The 24,499-nt window shown below is 41.5% G+C and overlaps 1 protein-coding gene across 1 annotated transcript in view; it reads right to left on the minus strand.

The window, feature by feature from the left end:
* WDR64 (WD repeat domain 64) overlaps positions 1-24,499 on the minus strand; it is a 105,234-nt gene that overhangs the window by 27,996 nt on the left and 52,739 nt on the right. Inside the window, 8 exon segments of the mRNA XM_042440396.1 lie at positions 1,709-1,799; positions 3,673-3,765; positions 6,439-6,566; positions 11,231-11,410; positions 14,330-14,502; positions 15,858-15,981; positions 16,701-16,849; positions 17,900-18,026. Coding sequence (XP_042296330.1) covers positions 1,709-1,799; positions 3,673-3,765; positions 6,439-6,566; positions 11,231-11,410; positions 14,330-14,502; positions 15,858-15,981; positions 16,701-16,849; positions 17,900-18,026 — 1,065 coding nt within the window.

Genomic DNA, 24,499 nt, shown 5'->3' on the forward strand with positions numbered 1-24,499 from the left:
AGTGGGCCCTCGGTATCCGTGAGGGACCTATTCCAGCCCCCCCCCCCCCCCGGGATACCAAAATCCATGGATGTTCAAGTCCCATAGTACTCAATGGTGGCACAGCCATGTGGCTGTTCCACCATTGGGGACAATAATACTTTACCACCACCACCCAGCCACCCAAAGCCCCTCTTACCATGTCAGGGGGCCTCCTCCTCTGACTCTTCCTTCTCTTCCCACCACTGCAGCTGCCACACAGTTGTAGCTGCCCCTGTTTCCTCCTCCTCCTCCTCCTCTCCCCTGGCTGCTGCTGTGGCCCACCGTACATTAAATTTATACAAAAATACACAGTGCTCTTTTTTTTTTAACCCGAGGCATTTTGTACAGCATTGTTTTTGTTGTTGTTGTTGTTGTTTGTTTTTTGGTGATTAAGCCAGCAAGAATAGGCAAATAGCCGCCCCGATTGTTCTCAGAGGGGCGGGATACTAATAATAATAATAATAATAACAACAACAACAACAACAACAACAACAATAATAATAATAATAATAATGTTCTTGCACCAAGATAAACAATGGTAAGAAATCTGTCTTTTTTATGCATTTTTGATGCATTCTAAGGAAACACACAAGTCAGTCTGGTGATCACAGATGCATACAGCTGTGGTATGAAAATAAGAATGCACTGAAGCAATTCCCCTTTTCTAGCGCATCCAAGCAAGTAAGCAAATGAATAAAACCAGGAAGTCTTCAATTAGATATACCGTATATACTCAACTATAAGTCAACCTCATTTATAAGTTGAGGGCAGATTTTGGGGCCAAAATGATGGATTTTATATGACCCATAGATAAGTCAAGGGTAAAACCTAGGGGCATGTAACAGAAAGATATAAGGAATGAAGCAAAGGAAAACAATGCCAAAGAACCAAATTCCAGGAGGCATAACTGTTTGTGCTCATACTAAAGCCTGGATGGATGAGACAGTAAAGTGGGGTCAGTGCTTCCAGGACAGATTACACACTTGCCTTTCACCAGGGAATGGTTCCTTTTTCTAAAATAAGAGGTAATGTACAGTACACTGGAACCTCGCCATACGCGGGGGATCCGTTCCGGATCCTGCTGCGTATGGCGATTTCCGCCTATGCTCGAGCCTCATTGTAAACAATGGGGCTCGTGCACGGCGGCGCGGAGGAGCGTGGGGTGTAATGGGCGCGCGCGCAGTGCAACAAGCATGCGCGCCCATTCAACAGAATGGGATGCGCTGCCCCATGCGCGCCCAGCAGCTTGAGCGCGTACGCTCAAAGCCGCTTATAAAAAGGCCGCGTATGCGGAGGCCCCACTGTACTTACATTGACCCATGGGCAGGTTATTTGGGTCATTTTTTTGTCCTAAATTTCTAGACTTATACATGAGTATATACACTAGTTCTCTATTCATCCAAGCAGATTGCACACAGAAAAAGTGGCAGGAGAGATGCAGGATCTTATTGTATTTACCCATACCCGGGCTGTAGGCAGTCCGTATCCACTTGGGGAGCCCATCTACAATCCAGACTTCTCCCACCGCGTTTTCAAGAACAGGACTGTTGTTATCAGGCAAGACAGAATATTTAACTAAAGTAGGGAGGGAGGGAGTGGTAGAGGGGAAATCCTGTTTCATATTGAAATCACAGCAAAGATAGAAGGAAAAAGAAAGAAATAAAGAGGAAAAAGCAAGCAAGCATACCAGCTTGATGGTGCTGCCATCTCCTTCTTGGGTTGTTGGACTGTCATCACTCTGAGGATCTGAACTGAAGGTGGATGACAGGCTAAGTTCCCTGCATGGAAGACAAAATCCATATAGTGCAAAATATCAATATTCAGAATACTGAACCAATGTGCCAGAAGCAGACATCTAAAGAATGCATGTATGACCTTGTAGGCCACATCATTTTTTCATACATCTGCAATAACAGCCTGTTCTAAATTCATACTGGCAGCTTTCCTATAATATTTCAAATATAAACATAAATAAACTATCTGAAAGATTGTCTCTTCCTATATGAAACTGCCAGAGTGTTATGATCCTTGTGGAAGGGCTTTCTCTCAGTCCCATCACCATTACAAATCTGTCTGGTGAGGACACCAGAGAGAGCCTTCTCATTGGCTACTCCCAGCCCATTCCCTTCTATAGGTTAGGCTGGCACACTCAGAAAATAGAATAGAACAGAACAGAACACAAATGCTTTGGAGTAAAAATGGAAGTAAAGATGTTGCCTTCATCCATTGTTTTGTATTCTAGACTCTGGAGCAACAGAAAACAAGTATGCTCCATTTTCAGTATGACATCCCCATAAAATTTAAATAGGGCTATCATATCTTCTCCAGGCTGAACATACTCAGTTCCCTAAGATACTCCTCATAAGGCATGGTTTCCAGACCCTTTATCATTTTGGTCATCCTTCAGCTTGTCAACATCCTTTTTGAATTGTGGTGCCCAGAAGTGGACACAATATTCCAGTTGAGGAGTGATCAAAGCAGAATAGAGTGGTACTATTACTTCCCTCGATCTAGACACTATACTTCTGTTAATGCATCCTAGAATCCCAGTGGCTTTTTTAGCTGCTGCATCACATTGTTGGCTAGTGCTCAACTGGGATTCCTAGATCCCTTTCACATGTACTGTTGTCAAGCCAATAGGTGTCCTCTATCCTGTATCTGTGCATTTCATTATTTTCTTCCTAAGTGTAGTACCTTACATTTCTTCCTGTTGAAATTAATTTTGCTAGTTTTGGTCCAGTTTTCTAATCTATTAAGATCATTTTTAATTTTGATCCTGCTCTCTGGGGTATTAGCTACTCTTTCTAATTTGGTGTCATCTGCAAATTTGATAAACATGTCCTTTATTCCATCATCAGTTATTGATAAAGATGTTGAATAGCACTGGGCCCAGGACAGAACCTTGTGGCACCCCACTAGTACTGACTGTTCTGATAGACAATCTCTGCCTCAAGTAAACAAAAGATGTGCTCCAGTTTTTGCTCCCCCATCCCCAAAGCATCTGGTTTAAACACAGCTGTGGGGCTGTATCCCTAGAAAGCCAAAGGATCTGGATCATGTGTCTCCCCACACTGCTTCTGGCTGAGTTTCCACCTTAAGTAAACAGAAGAGATGTACCCTAGTCTCTGACATTATGAAACATCACTATTTGATGTCAAACAACTGCCATTTGTCCAAAACACACTGCAGAAATAATCCAGTTTGAGACTGCTTTAACAGCCCTGGCTAAATGCTAGGTAATTCTGGGAACTTTAATTTTGTGAGACATTTAGCCTTTCCTATCAGAGAGCACTGGTGCCACAATAAACTACAATTCTCAGGATTTTCTAGCACTGAGCCAGGGCAGTTAAAGCGGGCTCAAACTGGATTATTTCTGCAGTGTGTTTTGGATCCTAGTTTCAGAACCAGAGGAAGTGCAATTGCATGCTTTCCAGAGTGTGGTATTTATAAGTGAGGTATACCAATATTTGGCACAGGTTTCATTAGCCTTGCTTCATCTATCACCGAATCTCCATTTTGAAGGGAGATTTGGATGAGAAGGGAAACCACTTAACAGTTAAAATCAGGCAGAATAGAGAAGCTTTATAACCAGCAATCGTAGCTGGAACTTATACCAGGTTTAGGCTCAATATATGGTTCAAGTTCACTTACCGATCAGAGATAGTACTTCGATAGAGAAACTGTAATTTATTGATTCCACGCAATTCAGGCTCATCTCCTTGAATGACATTGACAGTTTTGAATCTAGAAATAAACAAGCTGTTACTTCCTACGGTGCATATTTCTTGCACCAAGACAAACAATGGTAAGAAGTCTGTTCTTCATGATACATTTTAAAGATACTTGCAAGTCAGTCTCGTGATCATAGGCGTGAGTGCAGCTGAGGTTTGTAAATGAGGAAACAGCCATGTAGATCATCCCCAAAGGTCTGTATGTTCTCATAATACAGCTACAAGACTGACATTACTGAAGGAAGAGGACTGCACCCTTATTTTTTTATAACAAAATGCCATCCACAATACTTCAGTTTTTCAATGCATTATAACACATAGTTAGCTTTTTATGCTGTATATCTCCAGTGAGCTCAATAAAATCTTCCATAGTCATCCTATTTCCTTTACCATCAATGTAGTCTATGGCCGTATCTACAGTGCAGAATTAATGCAGTCTTAGACCGCTTTAACTGTGATTGCTCAATGCTATGGAATTCTGAGATTTGTAGGTTTGTGAGATATTTAGCCTCCTCTGCTAAAGAGCTCTGGTGCCACAACAAACTACAGATCCCAGGATTCCATAGGATAGAGACTTAACAGTTAGTGGTGTAAAACTGCATTAATTCTGCAGTGTGGCAGCAGCCTATGTAAACGTAGAACTGTTCTGGCCAAGTAGATTTCAAAATGTCTTCCTTCAGAGAATCTGTTTCCACTTTTACTTGCCTCCTGCAGATGATTAGTATTTCAGAGGATTTGGACATAGTATATTCACACAGAATACGAAACTGGTGGTCATAGGCTCATTTGAAAATCACTGTTTTAGAAAACCTTTGAAGAATTTGAAGTTTGATAGATATGGCTAGTATGTTGCTGCAGTAGAATATCATGAGACCTGTCATGAAATGGTGCCATGCAGAATGTCCTTCTTCCAGCCTGCTATGCTCTCTTCCATGAAGATCAGTTTCCTCTCTTCTATGTTAGGGGTCATTCAGACATTATTATTATTATTATTATTATTATTATTATTATTTTAGTAGAATAATGCAAATAACCCCACTCACACATCTCTGCGTATCTTTGCAAACATAGCCTGAAAAACCCACAAAAAACCATGGATGCCATCTGTGAAAGCCTTCGACTTCACAATGCGAATCTTTTTTAAAAACTCGAGAATATGATCTGTGTGTGAGAGAGACTGTTTATAAATAACTACTAGTAGTGTTATATAGTTCACTACTAGTACAGTGCACCCTTGCCTTACGTGGGGGATTCATAAGGCAAATAGTGCATATGTTCGAGCCCTATTGAAAATAATGGGGCTCATGCATGACGCATGGTGCGGTGCATATGCCACGGGGGCGTGCGCCATTGAAAGCTGCATAAAAGGCACCCGTGTATGACGCGGGTGCACTGTATATGCAATCAACTTTTTTCTGCCAAAAAGTAAAAATAAATTAAACCCTGGCGTTTGGTCTATACTTTGAAAGAAGGTATTTCCTTACTGAGCCCATTAGTCGGTTTCTTGTGATTTGTGCTTTTTCAGCCACAGAGTACATGCAATGAGTGAGAAAAGGGTTAAAGTATTATACGCACTAATGTAGGAAAGAATTGATGTAGTATTTCCAAGAGGTTTCTCACCTGAAGAAGGCTAAAAGCAGAATGGAGGAGAAATAAGGCCATGGCTCTCTCTTTGGAATCTTTTGCATTTCAGGGAGAGGGTAATCAGGCAGTAAATGGTGTGCATTTGTGTGTGCTGCGGTTCCAGGGGAAACCAGCTCATTGTGAAATTAACTAGGGTACCGGTGAGGAAAAGTCGTGTCTTCTGCTTGAAGTGCAGAATTCTGAGATATCCCCTGGGGAATTGTCCTTCTGAACTTCAGAGCTAGGAGAGGCTGCCAAAGTGAAAGACACTTTATGCTTCATGACACAGCACCAGCTAAAGACTCATGCCTGTTTCTCCTGCTGTGGTAAGGTTTACTGGCAGCTGAGTACAGAAAGAGGCACTTGGTATGCTGGCAGGCAGGTTAGTTTCCAAATTCTGATGTAAACAAAGGCAAAAGAGAGAACACATTGGTTCTGCTCGGTGATTTACTTGACTGAAACCAAGATGTCTGTAGGAGACCTTTAACCACCATCCCTGTCATGTGGCTCAGAGCCATAGCCAAGATTTTGGGAAGGGGGGTCCAGACTAAGTGCCACCATTATAATGGGGCTTGGGCGTGGCGGCGCAACGGCACACACCATTCATTGTATCTAACAGAAGGGGGGGGTCTGGACCCAATGGACCGCCCCCTTCCTTGGCTGTGTCCCTGTGTGGCTGATGACAGAAGCACCTTTTATTTGTATCTGAACTTATATATAGCTATTATGTAGGTGTGGTGTAAAAAAGGGCAGAACTCTGATGGTAAAATTTCTGTTGCTGATCACACTGGGGAGAAGAAAGCTGGAGACCTTTGCCTGGATCTAAGTTTGCAAGAAAATAGTTGGGATACATAATGAAGGGGAACATCTAGTGATGAAGGGTGTAGCAAACATGAGATATTTTTTTAAGGACAAGATCTCTAGTTGCCCTTGGTCTCTAGTTGCTTATTCAGTTCCAGTTTCCCTTGACAACAAGAATCTGGTAGAACTGCATTTCCACACTGTGATTTTGGTCCATGTTGGCCAAATGGGTATCAGCATGTTTCTATACTTTCTTACTTACATGTGTCTGGCAGTGGCAGAGTCAAAGTCCCACATGATGATAGCACCATTTGCACTTGCAGTAGCTAACAGATTATAATTTTCTACTCTTAGCAGATCAAAGCATTTCACTTCTGTCCCTTGAGGTAGCTGAAAGATATATAAAAGAGGATTCTTAGTAGTACTTGCTACTTGCTATAATACATGAAAAGGCATTGAGTAAAATATGCAACTGCTATGACTGCTCCTACCAACATCTTTATTTATTTATTTATTTATTTATTTATTTATTTGTATCCCGCTCTTTTCCCAGGACTGGGACTCAGAGCGGCTTCACAGTATTTAAAAATAAAAATATTACACTAAAATAAAAAGTACATTGAAAAGAATTTTTAAACTGGTCTAACATCGAACATCCCAGGCTGTTCTTATAGTAAATCCCTAAATGCCTGTGTAAACAGGTAGGTCTTCAACTGCTGGTGGAAGGCCATCAAGGAGGGAGCCATTCTGATCTCCCTGGGCAGGGAGTTCCAGAGTCTAGGGGCATCCACTAAGTAGGCCCTCTCGTGTCCCCACCAACCATATTTGTGATGATGTTGGGACAGAGAGAAGGGCTTCCCCAGAGGATCTTAGAGTCCAGGCCGGTTCATACCAAGAGAAACGGTCTGCCAAATAGTGTGGACCTGAGCCATGTAGGGCTTTGTAGGTAATAACCAGGACCTTGAATTGTGCCCGGAAACAAACTGGCAGCCAATGAAGCTGTTTCAACAGGGGCATAGTATGGGTTCTGTAATCTGCCCCTGTTAATAGCCTGGCAGCAGCTCTTTGAACCAACTGAATTTTCTGAACACTTTTCAAAGGCAGCCCCATGTAGAGCCCATTACAGTAGTCCAAACGGGATGTAACCAAGGCATGTACCACCGTGGTCAAATCTGGCTTCTCAAGGAACGGGCGCAGTTGGCGTACAAGTTTTAAATGTGCGAAAGCACTCCTGGTCACAGCAGAGACCTGGGCCTCCAAGTTCAAAGCTGAGTCCAAGAGTGCCCCCAAACTGCGAACCTGTGTCTTCAGGGGGAGTGAGACCCCATCTAACACAGGCTGGATCCCTATTCCCTGATCTGCCTTCCGACTGACCAGGAGCACCTCTGTCTTGTCTGGATTAAGTTTCAACTTGTTTGCCCTCATCCAGTCTATTACTGAAGACAGGCTCTGGTTTAGAACCAGGACTGCCTCCTTGGATTGAGGTGGGAAGGAGTAGTAGAGTTGAGTGTCATCTGCATATTGATGACACCGTATCCCAAAACTCCGGACAACCTCTCCCAGCAGTTTCATGTATATGTTAAACAGCATAGGGGACAGCACAGAACCTTGAGGGGCCCCACAGGTCAATGGCCAGGGGGTTGAACAGGAGTCTCTCAGTACCACCTTCTGAGTTCGCCCCTCCGGGAAGGAACGGAGCCACTGTAGAACAGTACTTCCAAGCCCCATCCCAGAGAGGCGGTCTAGAAGGATACCATGATCGATGGTATCAAAAGCCGCTGAGAGGTCCAGGAGAATCAACAGAGACACATTCCCCCTGTCCAGTTCCCTGCGTAGGCCATCCACCAAGGCGATCAAGGCTGTCTCTGTTCCATAGCCAGGTCTGAAACCAGCTTGAAATGGATCTAGATAATCCGTTTCATCCAGAAATCCCTGGATTTGGCAAGCCACCACACGTTCCAGAACCTTGCCTAGAAATGGTAGATTAGACACTGGCTGATAGTTTTTCATTATTGTGGGATCCAAGGATGGCTTTTTTAACAGAGGCCTTACAACAGCCTCCTTTAGGCAGGATGGAATTCTGCCTTGTTGTAAGGAGGCATTGATGACCTCCTTTAACCATTCAGCCAGTCCTCCTCTGGCCTGTTTAACAAGCCAAGAAGGACAAGGGTCCAAGATACATGTGGTGGCTTTTACCTCTCCAAGGATCCTGTCCACATCATCAGGCTGCACAAGTTGAAAAGTATCCATTAACACTGGACTGATAGGAGCCAAGGTTGCATCCACTGACACTGTATCAACTGTAGCATCCAAGTCGGAGCGGATCTGAGCGCCTTTATCTGCAAAATGCCGTGCAAATACTTCACAGCAAGCCTCCGAGTGGTTTGTATCCTCTACCTGAGGGTGAGTGTGTAAAAGGCCCCTGACCACTCGGAACAGCTCTGCTGGCCGGCTCCTTGCAGATGCAATGCTGGCAGCAAAAAATGATTTCTTTGCTGCCCGCATTGCCACAGAGTAGGTTTTCAAATAGGCTATAGCCCGTGTTCGATCACATTCACTCTGAGTCTTCCACCAACGTCGCTCTAGTCTCCGTCTCATTCGCTTCATCACCATCAACTCCCTGGAGAACCAGGGGGCTGGTTTGGCTCCACTCCGTGAGAGGTGACATTCAGGAGCGATTGTGTCCACTGCCCTGGCCACTTCCCTGTTCCAAAGGTTGGCCAGGGCTTCAACAGAATCACCTGCCAAGGTGACAGGAAACTCCCCAAGAGCCCTCAGGAATCCATCTGGATCCATCAGCCTCCTGGGGCGGACCATACTAATCAGTCCCCCACCCCTGCAGAGGTTCTGAGTCCCAGTGAGTCTAAATCTGACTAGATAATGATCTGTCCATGACAATGGAACTGTGGTGAGTTCTTTCACACCAAAATCATCATCATCCCACCCAGTACAGAAAACAAGGTCCAGAGTGTGCCCAGCAGCATAAATAGGTTCAGATACCACTTGAGAGAGATCCATGGTTGTCATGGAGGCCATGAAGTCCTGAGCCACTCCTGAAAGGGCAGTCCCAGCATGGATGTTGAAGTTCCCCAGTACTAATAGATGTGGAGACTCCAACACCAACCCCGAGACCATCCCCGTTAGCTCAGGAAGGGAGACTGTTGTGCAGCGTGGTGGGCGGTACACCAACAGAATCCCTATTCTGTCCTGGCCACCCACCTTTAAATAAACACACTCAAAATCTGTAGACTGTGTGAGGGGGCATCTGGTCAGGGGGATGGAATCACGATAGACTACTGCAACTCCACCTCCCCGCCCCCCAGGCCTTGCCTGCTGCTGCACAGAGAAACCTGGTGGCCAAAGATGAGAGAGATTAACTCCTCCAGTCTCATTCAACCAGGTTTTGGTTATACATGCCAGGTCAGCTTGTTCTTCCAGGATCAGGTCCTGAATGGCAGCTGTTTTACCATTCACTGATCTGGCATTCAGCAGCAGCAGCTTCAACCCAGGGAGACTGTTACCAAGGCTATTCATACTATTTGGATGGGGAGACAACTTGGGGACCACAAGTACTCTCTTGAGCTCCCCTCTTCCTTGGTGTTTTAATTGTCTCCTCTCTCCATATCTCCCTCTGCCTTTAATGACTCCAATGGGTTCTCCCTGACTCTGTATATCCCCTCCTTTTTGAGGAAAATACATCCTTCCTATTAAATTGACAGGAACAGGAGGGGAGAAAGGGACAGGTAGCTAGTAAAGCTGGATGTTGTTTGGTTAGTCTCCTGCAGAAGTCCCAGCCTTATACCTCAGGCAGGCAAGGTAGCTGTGCTGGATGAAACAGTGTCTGCTGAGTCAAGGACTCAGTCCTGCAAGGGAAGTAGAGGTCTAGGCAGCAAGAACAGAAGCCTCTTCCTCCCTGCAGCATCCAGACAGAACTCGTGGGCCTCTGTCTTTTCCAGATGTTGTTTCCTTCCCTTCTCTCCCTCTGTTACCCTAAGGGACTAGGGATCTAATATAGTCAGATGTTGCTGGACAGGGGGACGTCTCTGGAGAGAAGTGGCAGTTGGTTTCAGTGCCTCTTGGGGGAGGAATACAATCTGAACCACAGTGTTCAGGGGAAGATGGTCCGGAGCTTGACTTTAAAGTTGCACCCAAAGCTCTCCCTCAAGGGAAGATGGTCCGGGGCTTGGCTATTAAGACTGCCTGACTCCTCCTATGTAGCTGCTGGGAAAGGCAGTTGGTACTGGGCCTGCCTCTCTATAATTATATAATAGTATATAATTATGCAGTATATTACCATTACAATCTATTTTTGAAAAGTACAGTCTTCCCACAGATTCACAATTTAAGATGCAGAAATTACTTTCCGTTGTCTCTTAAATTATTTCAAACTGTGCAAACACAGACTTTATAATGATGGTGGATTTAAATACTGATATGACCTATGAAGAATAAGATTAAATCAGACTAAACCCGACTATTTCACCACCCTACCCCCCTCAAAAAAAACCCCTTGAAGTTCATTTGGAATCATTTTTGCTTCCTCTTTATTTATAAAAGAGCCTAGCTACACATTATACTCATTGCTTGAAAAGTGGGTGCATATTACCAGTGTCCCTGGAGGCAAAGATAACCACTAGTTTATTCTAGAGCTGGTAAACAGTTTTTTCTATCTTTTATCACTCCTCAGTAGTTAATGGTCTCAAAGATGTTGGAAGAGGGAAGAGCAGAGATAATGGGTGGTTTAAGGAATATGGAGTGTGATGGAACCTTAAGGACTTACTGCATATATGATAAAATGAGCTTTCATGAAATACAGCCTATTTAGCAGCAATGAAGAATAGCAGCCAGAGGATCTATGACCATCCTCTTCAGTTTTCTTTCTACCTATCACTAAGAAGCTCCTTAACATGTTTTCACTTCATTTGAATATTTTTGTCATTGTTAGGTTTTGTGATGACTGCATCAAAATATTGTAAGACATTTATTAGAACTCAGAATTGCCAAAGGCTATTATTGTGGATGTTAAAAAGTTTGAAATTGCAATAGTCCCTCACCTCTGTATTTGATTGTACAGGTTCTTTACCAAGCAACAGCTCAATATCTGGAAAAAAATCATTATTTTTCTTGGCATTGGGACTCAGTTTGAGGGGAATCAATGGATTGTCTTGTAGCGCAAGTGAAACAGCATCAGGAAGACTCCAGGTAATAGACAGGTAATTTTCACCTTCATTGGCCTACAGAGGGGAAAAAAAGACTTGAAGAACAATTGTTCATTAATATTTGACAATTAACTTGACTGAATTTATTTCATCCAGTATTTTGGGAAAAATCTCAGCTTCCCAAACATTTCATTCTGGGTATACACTGTGGGTGTAGTGGACATACTTGACTTTGGACCTTTGGTCTGTCATTAGAGATTAATAGTACAAAACAGCAGTTTCAGTGTTGGTTCAGAAATCTTGAGTATGTCACATATTTGACTTTGGGGGATATTGTCTATCTACACAGAGAAGTATCTGTTGAATGAAAAAGCACTTCAAATTGGATTCTGCATATTTAGCTATCACAGTTTCTATTATGGCAATGACTAGCTGCTGCTTTCACATCTGACGTGTCTGTAAGTGAATACAGAAATGCCATTTTACACAAACTCTGCTTCCATGCAAAGTAGTGTTCCCAGTTTTATCAGGGTATTTGCATGCTCCACTCACACCCCGATCTTCCTGTATAAACCTTTTACTAGTACTTTCTATCATTACCAAAGGGGTCTTATTGATTTTGTCCAGGTAAGGACCAGTATGACAAGGAATTAAGGTAGAAACTGAAGACACTGTAGCTACAAATTTAAGGTGGCATGGCCTATGAAAAGGTCTTTGATCTGAATATTTTCCTGGTGCTGTAATTAGTTAAATATTCATTTCCTATCCTATCTCACAGAATGTCCTAAAAAACAAACAAGTGAGGCCCTATTCAGATGGTGAAAATAATCCAGGATGAATACGGGTCAATATCTATCTCTGCAAAAAACAAAACAAACAAACAAACAAAAAAACACCTCACTTAACCGTGTTTTTTTCCTGATTTTTTTAAAAAAGATTCACATCATTGACAGTATGAATAACAGATGCAAATAGACCCGGGATAATTCAGGATTAAGTTCTGCATGCCTTGAACATGTTTCAAATATGTTCGCATCATTGATTTCATGTTTATTTGAGTGCTGGCACATGTGAGCAACCAAACTCCCAGAGATGTGCATAGATGCAGTTCCATAGTGTGAATAACAAACCTGGAATGTGTGAGTGAGGTCATTTGTATCGTTCCATTAAAAAAAAGGTCTGAATTACCCTTGAGATGAGCAAAGCACACTAGCTGGAAAACACTTGCCAGGTCATGTGTTTCGTATGTTCTGAACCACAGAGGGTGAAAAGGTAATGCCAAACCAAAATGTAATGCCAAACCATAATCTTCATATCAGTGATTATGTTGGCAAAGGGAAAGCCAACTCCTGGCACAGTCTGGGGACAAGTCACCCAGATGCAGCCAAAACAATAACATAGCAGAGTTCAAAAACGAAAACACCCAGCTATTGGTACTGATAATGCACTGACCACTTTTCACACACACACAAGAATATGACTCACAGGCAGTTGATTCATCCAAAATTCTGGAAGCTCTTATCTTCAGTTGCAATGTATACAATATGATATAATATATACACACTCCTCTCAGTCAGCTTCCAATCAACTACACCAATGCCTGCTTCAACCAACTCCACCAGCACCAAACTAATCCACACCTACCCACACTCTTGATCCACTTATATAGAGTGTTGCCTCTGAGTCATCATTCAGTGCCACAGAGCATGATGCAACCTTGCAGCAATTTTGCCTCATGCCATCTGCTCTGACTGAGCAGTCTGTGGTTGTCCCATGGAATACATGTCACTTCTGATTCAAAATATTTTATTTTCTGTTCAGAGTCAATTACTCCAACAGATTAACCCTTCTGCATCACTATGCAAGATATTATAAAATTTACTTATAGCCATATCTCATTGTGATGTAGGCTTATCTGGTCTCCCCTTTTCTATCTGTTTTGCTGTTCATGTATGCTCAGTAAGGGATTCTGGTCTTGGGAGGCTGTTTAGCTTGTCTGTTATGGGTAGGCATACACAGCTACAGTAAGATTAGCTAGAATGGAATTCCATTTTTTCTCAGCTCAAGCTTTATTGCTTCAACTACTACAAATTTCCAAAAGTCTCTGTTTCTCCAGCCCACCTTCACCATTCTCCCTATGCCAAAGATGCTAAAAACTTCCAGCTAGACTAATAAGGAAGAAAAGAAGGGATGAGGGCATAAAACATTTTTTTTAAAGGAACTTCTTTATCACAGGATTTGCTAAGTGGGTTATGCCTGTATAGCTTTGGGTCAGACAAAGGAGATTACCACATTAGCTTCACTGTCGTGATAGACCTGGGGAGTAATCTTCTTAAGCTGGATCTTATCACATTCACCCATTGCCGGGCAGTATGCAGCCTGTATGCAACCCGTGTTTCTCCAGTCTCATCCCATATCTTTTCAAGAATGGGTCATTCTCATTCTTGAAAAGCTGCAAGAGAAGCCCGGGTTGCATATGGGCTGCATATTGTCCTGCGCTGTGATGGGTGAATGCGATAAGATCCACCTTACCTCCCCGGTCTATCCCAGCAGCAAAGCTAATGCGATAATCTCCAAATGTATTAAAGTAATTCTCAGAGACTGATGGGTCACAGAGCACTTTTAATGAAATAAAGTAGCAGAAAGATAAGGAGATAAATAAACTGATTAATTTGGTAGATGCTTAAGAAATTTAATAATAGCTAACTGGGGTTTAAAGCCGTAATTGTAAGCATACTTGCTACAGAGTAAATGTCATTCAATATACTGAGACTTACCAGTATTTGTAAGTAAAAATGCATAAGATTGTATTGTACATTAATGATACTGAGAAGCCAGCTGTGCAGATAGATACTTGTAATTAGAAATATTTTTACATCCTTAACCATTGGCAAGATTAGCCTCTTGAAAAATTGTTTGATTTCTAAAACAAACCCAACAAATTTAACAACATCCGGTATAAGATTTAAAAAAAATCTATCAAAAAGCTAAAACCTGAACAATTTTGATCATCCCGCTGTACTCCAAGACCAAGATCACATGTTTACTCTCACTAGCCTTCAGGTAAACCATCTGCATCAGCCAATGTTCATTATCTCTGATTTCCTTGCCTAAAGGCAAAACTTTAAGTTCTTGTCCACTTCCAAAATCCCATGTTTTCACAGTCCCTAAAAAAAGGAGGAGAAAGGGGAGGAAAAAGACAAAAGTCGTTGTTCATGATGACAACAACCATGTAAATATTTGAGTGCCTCATATGAGATCACACCAAGAAATGCCTATACACCTTATTTGTCAATGTCCTGGGATTGTACTGAGAACTGATGCACAGGTTAATTATTTTATTACTGATTTGTCTTTTAAGATCACAGGCTGCCTTTTATCATAAAAAGCCCCTCTAAATGTTATTAAATGAAATGCAAACAATCACCTTCAGAACCAATGAAAGTAACAATATCCAAGCAGCACCTCAAAAGATACTAAAAATTAGGCTGAGATGAGGTGAGACAATAAGCTTTCCCATATGTTTTTTTCCAGCAAGACAAACAGTTGATCTGTGGGACATATTAGATTGGAATGACAGTCTGGGAAGACAAGGACTGAGCCGCTTTCCCAAATACCAGTTCAGTTTACCCTGTGAGCTTTATTTATTTATGAAAATTATTTTAATGTATACTTCAAGTATGCTCCAGTGTAACAGTAAAGCCATAAAGTCTTCCAATAAAAACAAACCAAAAATACTGTTATAAAAATAACATTAAAGAAACATTAGCAGATTTCATCTGGTCTTGGGTCTCTTGTATCTTGTCCAGTCTGTCTATCAGGAAGAAGTTAGGCTAGTGTGTTTATCCCTGTGTGCAGGATGTTTTAAATGGGTGAGTATTTCAACATGTGAAATGAATTGGTATAAACCAGAAACATTTTTACCCTCATCTGTTTTTGTGCAGGCCAGGCCTGAGTTTTACGTGGGATTTTGTGTGAAATCACCTGTTACCTGAATATTATCTAATAATACATCAGGGGGCATGTGAGCAACCCATACTACTAACTGATATCACTACCGTTTTCAATGATCCTGATTTCAGAAAAGCCTTTCCTAGTAGCAGAGGAGACAATAGTGCACAAGTTTACTACCATTACCATGGTTCATCAGCTGAGAAATGTATTGGATACAATCATGCCTTACACAAGGCAGGTTCAATAATTATTCTCCCACCTGGTATGAAACACCTTAATCCATTGCTGACAATCACTGTGAGCCACTGGTGTGGGCACAGAGGCCCTCTATGACTTGAGCCACTCCACAGGTGCAACCATTTTAAAATGTTACATCATGTACCACACAGAAGTAGTTTTTGAGGGCAACCAGTCATCTCATACATACAAAACAGTCATCAACTGTCCCTAACTGTGAACACAGAATACTGAAGATAAGTCCCTATTTAATAATATCACAGCTCTTGTCACAAATTAATTATTTTAAAGGTAAGCATTGTTGCTGACAATTTCTATTTCATTGTTTTACCATCACATGCTCCCGTGGCAAGGTGAAATCCATGCTTATCAATTGCTGCACATGTAACTTCAACATTAGGCCCATGGGCATCCTCAATCTGGTATATTAGTTGTCCTGTTTCCAATTCCCAGACCTAAAAAGAAAGCAAATTATATTCAAATCAACTGAAACAGGTGTGTGTATGTGGGGGGGAGGTATATAAAATTTTAGTTGTCAGCTTCTATAAATGCCTAAGGCAAATATTAAGGTAAGGGGATGGGACAATCAGATTGATCTGAGAAGAAACAAAAGAGAACCCAGTTCTTAACATTTCCTTAGTTTCACCAGAGAGAGCAAGAGTACAAAAGAGACAGTGTGTAATGGCATACTTTGCGTTTAAAGTTCAGCTGAATGTTTCCCAACAGAATTTGCTCTGAAATCAATTAACTATTTTATCAATCTGTAGAAGAGGGCATGCTCCAAAATAATTTATGATATACACAATAACATTTGCCTCATTGCTCTTCATTTAGTTGGAGCCAATCCTGGGATCATTTTGGGGCCAAGTCAAAACCTGACTTTTTATTAAAGCCTTCAAGTGTAAATTATTTCATCCAAGTTGCATATGTGTTATGGTTACATTATTTAAAATAGTTTTAACTGGTTGTAAATTGTATAGTTTTAAATTGATAATCTATTTAATGTAATTTTAATATTTTAAAATTATTGTTATTATTTATTGTTTGATATCTATTTTATTGTAAGCCACTCTGAGATCTTCAGATATAGGGAGGGATTTAAATTGTTTAAAGAAAAATAGCTAGGCAAAATAAATTGGCTTTGCATTTGAAAGGCTTGAATGTTTGTACTCACCTTTATGACAGACTCAGAACAAATAGTAAGGACTTGGTGAAAGGCATTGTTGTAAACCAGTACATTGATGTTCCTCTCATGTGTCTGTGGGACCTGTTTGGTGTCTTGTATCATACGGGTTAGAGGATAGATATCAATGACAGATGATCCTGTGCATCATATGATAGACATAGTGGTTTACTGTTTATCAACATGGATGCTATCAGCTTGGAGAACATGTGAAATCTTGATGGAAACTGAATTAAAATGTTAAGTAGATAGAACAACACTGAACACTGTTACAAAATATATTTTATATCTAGTCAAATTATATTAGTGGTAAAGGAATTGTTCTAGTACTGCAGCTACAAGGTACCACTGGTCCTTTTAAAATAAGCAAAGTTTGTTTGGAATCTTGAAGACCAAAATGGAATCCAAACTGATGCAAGAAACTACATGCAAATGCCTTCAAGGGCACTTCCCCAATGGAAGATGTGACAGTTACCAGGATGAGTTAGTGCATTTTGGACTCATAAGCCATGTTGCAATGGCACAGATTCCCATTACTGTCAGCTCATCATGAGATAAGCATAATTGGTGTGAATGGCACACTGTGTAGCACTAATGCGCCCAGCAAAGCTTGTTGTCTCTGTCTTATCCAGACATATGTGAAGACATATCTGCAGAGGAAGATAAAATGCTGTCCTTCACATGTTGTTGGACAGTATATCCGAACACTCCACATCATCAACTATGCTTGCTATGGCTGATGGGAGTTTCAGTTCAACAATGTCTGGAAGGACGCACAATTCCCACCCCTGCTTTAGGGGATACTCCCTCCTAAACCAATTGGCCTTAATTGCATCCTGAAAAAAAGCAGTAGCAATTCCCTGCCTCTATGGCTATAAACTATCTCACCCACAAGCAGAGTATAGCTTCACAGAAAATTTTAATCATGATAATAGAAAGTTGCCAAAACAGTGCTTCTCAAAGAGAAAAACACAAGATTGTTGAGACTTTGGATTCTCAAAATTAGAAGATGGGATCCCTTTAATTCTTTAAATCTATGTGTTCTCCCTTCACTCTCTGGGAATAACTGTGCTTGAAACAACTAGCTTCAATAGAAGATGCTTATATATTTACCACTAATATGTACAAGCATATCAATTTATATGTAGAAAAGATATCAATTTTTTTACAGCCCAATCGGTCAAATATACCTGTAATCAGTATACCACGGTTATTGTCAAATATCATAGCAAAGATCTGTGTATCTCTGGGTCCCCCTTGACTGTCATGGAAGACCTGCATTGGTGAAAGGGTCTGGATATCCCACACTCTAAAAATCTGAAAGAAAAGTGAGATACATTCTTTTGATACTCAATTATTCAGTGGATAGACATGAAATGCAAGTAAGTTGCATTCCCTTCTATTAAGCTTCAATTATTGCATACAAAGATGAAATTCTCCACCCGGAAATGTAACCCTGACGTTCTTCCAGAGTTCAGCATCATACTTGATTTTATCTTTATAACAATCTTGCAAAAGGAGCCAGTCCAAAACAAATTAGCTTCATGGCCCAAAGGGAGAGTGAACACGTCTCTCCATGGTTTCCTTCCATGCAGCACAAACCATCCCACTGCTTCATCTGCTGTTATATCAGACATGTAATAGAAGATAAAACTTGGATGTACTTTATTTTCCTTCACCTTACTCCATAGTGCAAAGTCACATTGTATTTTTATGCTTATCTGTCTCTTGGTGTTCTCAAGGTGGGAGTGGGGTGAATACAGCCTTTTTGTGTAAAGTGCACCAAAAAGAGACAAGGCTTGACTTTATGTGATAAACAACTACATACAGCATAGTCACTTACATGGGTCAGATATCTTACGTAGTATTAATGTTAAATGGTATAATCCAATTACCATTTAAATTAAGATAAAAATTATTAATGTACGAATGTTTTGTTTCCTTAGATGGAAAGAAATAACAGAAGCTGTGTCAAAGCAACTGAGCCATTTACATTATGTCACATTATATCTGTGATAACATAAGCAAATAAAATATGATAAATTATATGCAACTCAGTCAGCTACTTTGGTGTTATGTTTAAAACATTATATTGCTAGGTTCACAATAATAGGCCTGAACATTTAGAAGAGATGAATTCATCCAGGACATAATGTAAAATAGCTGAGGGTGAAGATTAATCCAAGGCAAGATGGTTTGCACTGCAGAGGAAAAGCAAGCAGTCTCTAGAGGAAAGCTTCCAGCTGATTGTGGATGGGAATGAATTTCTCCAAAGAACCAAAACTGCAGTTTCAGGCCCTCCTGGACTTGACATTACTTATGAAGCACAAGTAGCTATGTTGGCTTATATACCAGCCGTACACTTTAAAGCTTAGACTGGTATAACAGTTGTGCCACTGTCTAGAGAGAAGACTTGCTTCTGTTACCCATGTGCCATCCAATTAGACTATTGTAATGTGCTCAACTTGGGGCTGTCTTTGCATATGGTTCAGAAAGTTGAAGTGGCACAGATTGCAGCTCCTCTGATGTTGAGAGGGACAGAGTGGTCAGACCATGTGAAATCAATAGCATACCAGCCAGGGGTTGCTGGTGGAGCCATTACTGGGGGCCTGGTAAAACCACTATTGATGTTATGGCTGCTCCACCTGCAGCTGCTCTCAGTTGTATGGGAGCCATCCAACTGTTGGAATCTATTCCTGACAGAGGTTTGGTACTGGGAAAGTTCCTGTACAACATAGGGCAGTTATGGCATGGGGTGACCTGTAAAACTGATAAGAGCAAGAGGAAGAGGAGAGTTATTTATATTCCTCTTTTCCCACAAAATTGGGACTCAAAGTCATACAAAGTGAGCATTAAAATAGAATTACAGTATTAAAACACATCACACATTAAAAGAATAGAATGCAATTAAAAAGATAAAAGTGCTTAGAAACAGTACAATTAAAAGAGCACAATAGCCCATTCTTTAAAAATGTTCTTTTGTAAATGCCTGTCTAAATCAAAATGTCTTAGCTTGCTGATGGAAAGATAACAAGGAGGGGACCATTTTGACCCCTGGGAAGGAGCACCAGAGTCTTGCAGCAGCTACCAAGAAGGCCTTCTGTCCTGTCACTACCAACCATGCTTGCGATGGTGGTGGGACTGAGAGAAAGGCCTCTTTTGATCATGAGCCTGGGCTGGCTCAAACAGGGAGATATGGTCTGCCTGGGATTTCATTACCTCCCTGACAACCATGGGCCTCTTCAAATTACACTGAGCCCAGCACATGTGATAAGACGTACTCCACAGCAGTGCTCCTCAAAATGGTGGTATACTGACTGGTACCAGTCCATGAATCATCAGCTGCCAGTTCCTTGTGAAGAAAAAAAACAGTTATAGACAATAGTGCCAGTTCCTGGCACACCAAGGTGGTGGTGGGTGGGGTGGGGACCCAGTGCTGCCCCACATCAGCCACTGACTACCCTAGTACCAGCTACACTGGTTGCTAGGGCATTTAAGGATACAATCTAAAGTGCATGCTTTCAAATTTAAAGTCCTAAATGGTATGGAAGCAGACTGCTTGAAGGACTGCTGTGTGCATCAACCTGCATGTCCTTTGAGATCATCCTGTCAAGCTTTTCTCAAGTACTTGTCATACAAGCAATTTGGCTGGTGGGCATGAGAGGAAGGGACATTTTCAGTGGTATTCCCCCATTTATAGAACTCTTTTCTAACAAAGGTTCACAGAGCAAGGATTCCAAAATGTGCTAAAGAGCCTTCCCTTTTCCCCTTCTTGCAGTGATTTTGACACAAGACCTTATCGGACACATTTTTTCCTTGTTATAGGCATGGGAAAGGGCCGCTCGAGTCTAAGAAAAAAAAGCATTTCACCACACCCCAAAGTGTCCTCAAAATGGCCCCATTCCGTCGCCCGGCATCAAGCCATTCTCATTCAGTGCTGAGGTGCATCTTTTGGCTTGATTGGAAGACCTCTGTTTTTATGAAAATGCATTTTTTCTCAGACTCGCATGGCCCTGAGTGGCCCCTTCCTGTGCCCATAAAGGGGAAAAATATGTCCGATAAGGTAGACAGATACCTCTTTCCTCACTGCTAATGGCAGCAGGAGAAAAAAAAGATTTGTAGTATCTTTTGCCTCTCACTCCTGGAACCTCCTTCCCCCTTGAGCACAGGTCATCACGTCTCTAACCAGTTTCAAAATGGAGTTGAAGACTATGGCGGGTTATACACCACCATGAAAGTATGCGCAGAGTGCGTACTGGGGTTAGGGAAGTGCAGTGCTTCTGCACCTCCCTAACCCTAATATGTGCTCTGCGTGTAAAAAATGACGGCGGCCGTTCCAGACAGCCGCCGTCATGAGGACGTCATAGCCGCGCCGCCTCTATAAGGGGCGGTGCAGACGTGACGTCCTCGCTCCACGCCAGGGCGCCTAGGGTGCCCTTTCCGCGGACCAGGAAGGAGCTCCATTTCGGAGCTCCTTCCTGGTTTGCGGCGCCGTTTTGCTTTGCTGGGCGCAGCATTCAGATGGCTGCGCCCAGCGAAGCAAGGGAGAAAGGGGCCAAGCGGCCCCTTTCTCCCCCTCCCTGCAGCCTGAAAAGCGGCGGATCGGGGCCTCAGCGGCTGCCGTTCTGGCCACTAAGGCCCCGATACACCGGGGAAAGGGGCGGGTACAGCCCGCCCCAAATAGGCGGTCTGTAACCCGCCTATATTATTCAGGGAAGCGTTCTCAGGCATTGTGTAATTGTTACCTGACTGCTATTTGATATTTGCTTGATGTAGGATATTCAATGTTTTTAATTTGTTGCCTGCTTATTTTATCTAATGCTATCTTGTATTATTATCTATTGTTTTATATGTATTTTGTTGTTATCTTGTAGAATGTATGCCATTTGCAGGTTTCATTTTTATTGATTTTTTATTGTATGTACAGCACTGTGTAAATCTACAGTGCTATATAAAGTTTAATAATAATAATAATAATAATGATAAAATTATCAAGGAGAAATTTGTCAAGAGGGTATAGAAGACACAAATGAAGCCCTGAGAGAGCTTTGTGTGGTCCTGGATCCCAAGCAATGCACCACTAATGTAGAAAGAATCATAGGCCTGTTACACACAGCCAAAATAAAGCTGCTTCGAGTCACAGTGTAGGTATGGTGTTTCAATGATGCATACGTCCTAAGAGTCCAGAAGCCACACCAAAGCCACGCTCCAGTCCTTAGGGCTGGAGTGTGGCTTTGGTGCAACTTCTGGACTCTTAGGACGCATGCATCATTGAAACACCATACCTCCACTGTGACTCGAAGCAGCTTTATTTTGGCTGTCTGTAACAGGCCCTAGAATCATAAAATTGTAGAGTTGGAAGAGACCACAAGGGCCATCCAGTCCAACTCCTTTCTGCCATGCAGGAACTCTCAGTCAAAGCATCCCTGACAGATGGCCATCCAGCCTCTGCTTAAAGACCTCCAAGGAGGGAGACTATAACTATGATCTGTGTCATGCAGTGGTTTGAGTGCTGGACTACATGTCTGGAGACCACAGCAATGTAGGCAGTCCTTCGGATGACCAGGGATCAAACCATGCAGCGTTTTATCATCACTTTAAAATGAGCTTGGAAATCAATAGGCAGTCAATGGGTGTGGTAGCATATTGGTATAATGTGATCAGTATACTTGGCTACCACAAAGATCATAATAGTTGTGTTTTCTGGCAGCTGAAATTTCAGCTTTCTTGTTAAATGCATCTCTGCACAAGGAGCATTACAATACTATAGTGTGAATATAACTATGATGTTTGTGACTGAAGCCAGCTCCCATTTCTCAAGGTGGCACAATAAGTTAAATGAATAAAATACTTGTGTTTCCATTTTGTTCATTTTAAAAACCTTATTTTGATGATGACTGCTTTAAAAACAAATTTATTTTGCATCTTTTCATAAATGGTAGTGCAAATATTTTGACTCTTTTTTAAAAAATAAAAGTCATTTGCACCAAAAGCACTTTTCCTAGCAATGTGGATTCCTTTTGTTCAACAATAAGAGCATGAGAAGACCAATTCAGTTCTAATTACATTTTACTGGTCCAAACTGTTCAATTACAGTAGATTTTAAGAGAGAGAAACCCAGTGATGATGACAATTGTGTCAAAAGAATTACTGTATCATCAACAACAAGATTATGATACAATATACCATATTACATTGATCATAGCATGTGTGAGCACTGTTCAGTTCAAGGTTTGACTGACAGTTATCACTGAACACTATGTTCAACAGCAGCAAATTAAAAACGGACTTGAAACATTTATATGTTCCCAAGTGATAAGCAATTCCAAGGAATATATTATTGAAAGATAAGTGGAATAGCCTCAAGTAATATGGTATGCAATTATGTTCATATCAGAAATTGAAAAAGTTTACTTTTGGGAATACAAGGCCCATAATCCCCTGGCCAGCATTGGCCAGGAAGCTTGGAGAATTCTGGAAGGTATAGTTATCAAAAGTATTGTTTCCAGTTTCTGGGCATAACATCAATATCATTCATGTTATTAAAGCACCCTATTTTGGGGGAAAAAACCAGAAACAAAAACAAAAACTATCTGGTATTTGAAGAGACCTTTCAAAACAAATATCATTTGTTCAATATGCAATTTATTAAATTACATATTCTCGGGGCACTTTGCCAAAAAATGAGTTAATCTGATTAGAGTTTGAGGCTCATCCTGAGAGCCAGATGGCTGCCTAAAACCTTTGCATTAGTTTGGTGCTTTGTTCGCTGTTTCCCAAGAGAGTGCTGAAATAACAAGACACTTTTTGGTCCTTAGTGAGATTGCTTAGTCAAAAGAAGTTGACAGTTTCCATGTAGCAGATTTTGAACTACACATATGAAGTCAAAACTATATATTTCAGATGACACACAACAGCAATCTCAAAGAGCAGCATTCTGTTGCCTCTGTTCTCCCCTGTAATGATTAAAAATATAAAATGTTTGGTATGACATCATCAGACCTCAAATTTCTCTGCTCCTGATCCATGTCTTGGCTGCTAATTGGAAGGAGTGAGAAACTCAATAGTTTGACTATGTACATTATTTAGGTAAGTTTTTCCTAATATATGAACAGAGTCAGTGTTTTGTAGCAATTTGAATGTTGCACTAGTATTCCAGGAAACCATGGTTTGAATCCCTGGTTAGCCATGGAAACCCAGAGAGTGACATTGGGCAAGTCGTACTCTCTCAGCCTCTCGCATTTTCTCAGGAGGGCAATGGTCAGAATAAATCTTCCCAAGGAAACTCTATATTGGGTCACCTTAAGTTGGAGCTGACTTGAAGGCAGATAACAACCACAAACAATGGTGGTTCATCAAATTAAAAATTAAAAAAATAGAGTACAACTCTAGCAGTCCCAGATGGTATGCCACAGTTAATGCAATGTCTAAGAAGCAAGCTCCCATTTACAAAGTCCTTTTAGTCCCACCCAACCTCCCCTTTCCTCCTAGTCCTCTATCAATGTTAAAGTTTTTTTAGTGACACCAGCATTGGTAGGACAGTGAAGTAGGGCTAGGTTGCAGCAGAGTGCCAGTAGTAAACAGTGCAATAAGACAGAGGCTGGGAAAGCTAAACAGCAACTGCCTCCAGAATCCCTTACATGAACAGCAAAACAGAGAGAATGGGGGGAAATGGGTAAGTCTTATATTTTAACTGGAAAAGTTGGGGGTCGTCTTATATGCCCAGTCGTCTTATACGCTGGAAAATACGGTAGATTTTCTTTTCTTTTTTAAAGCATAGAATTATATGT

Source organism: Sceloporus undulatus, chromosome 1 (assembly GCF_019175285.1).
Source record: "Sceloporus undulatus isolate JIND9_A2432 ecotype Alabama chromosome 1, SceUnd_v1.1, whole genome shotgun sequence".
NCBI classification, from domain to species: domain Eukaryota; kingdom Metazoa; phylum Chordata; class Lepidosauria; order Squamata; family Phrynosomatidae; genus Sceloporus; species Sceloporus undulatus.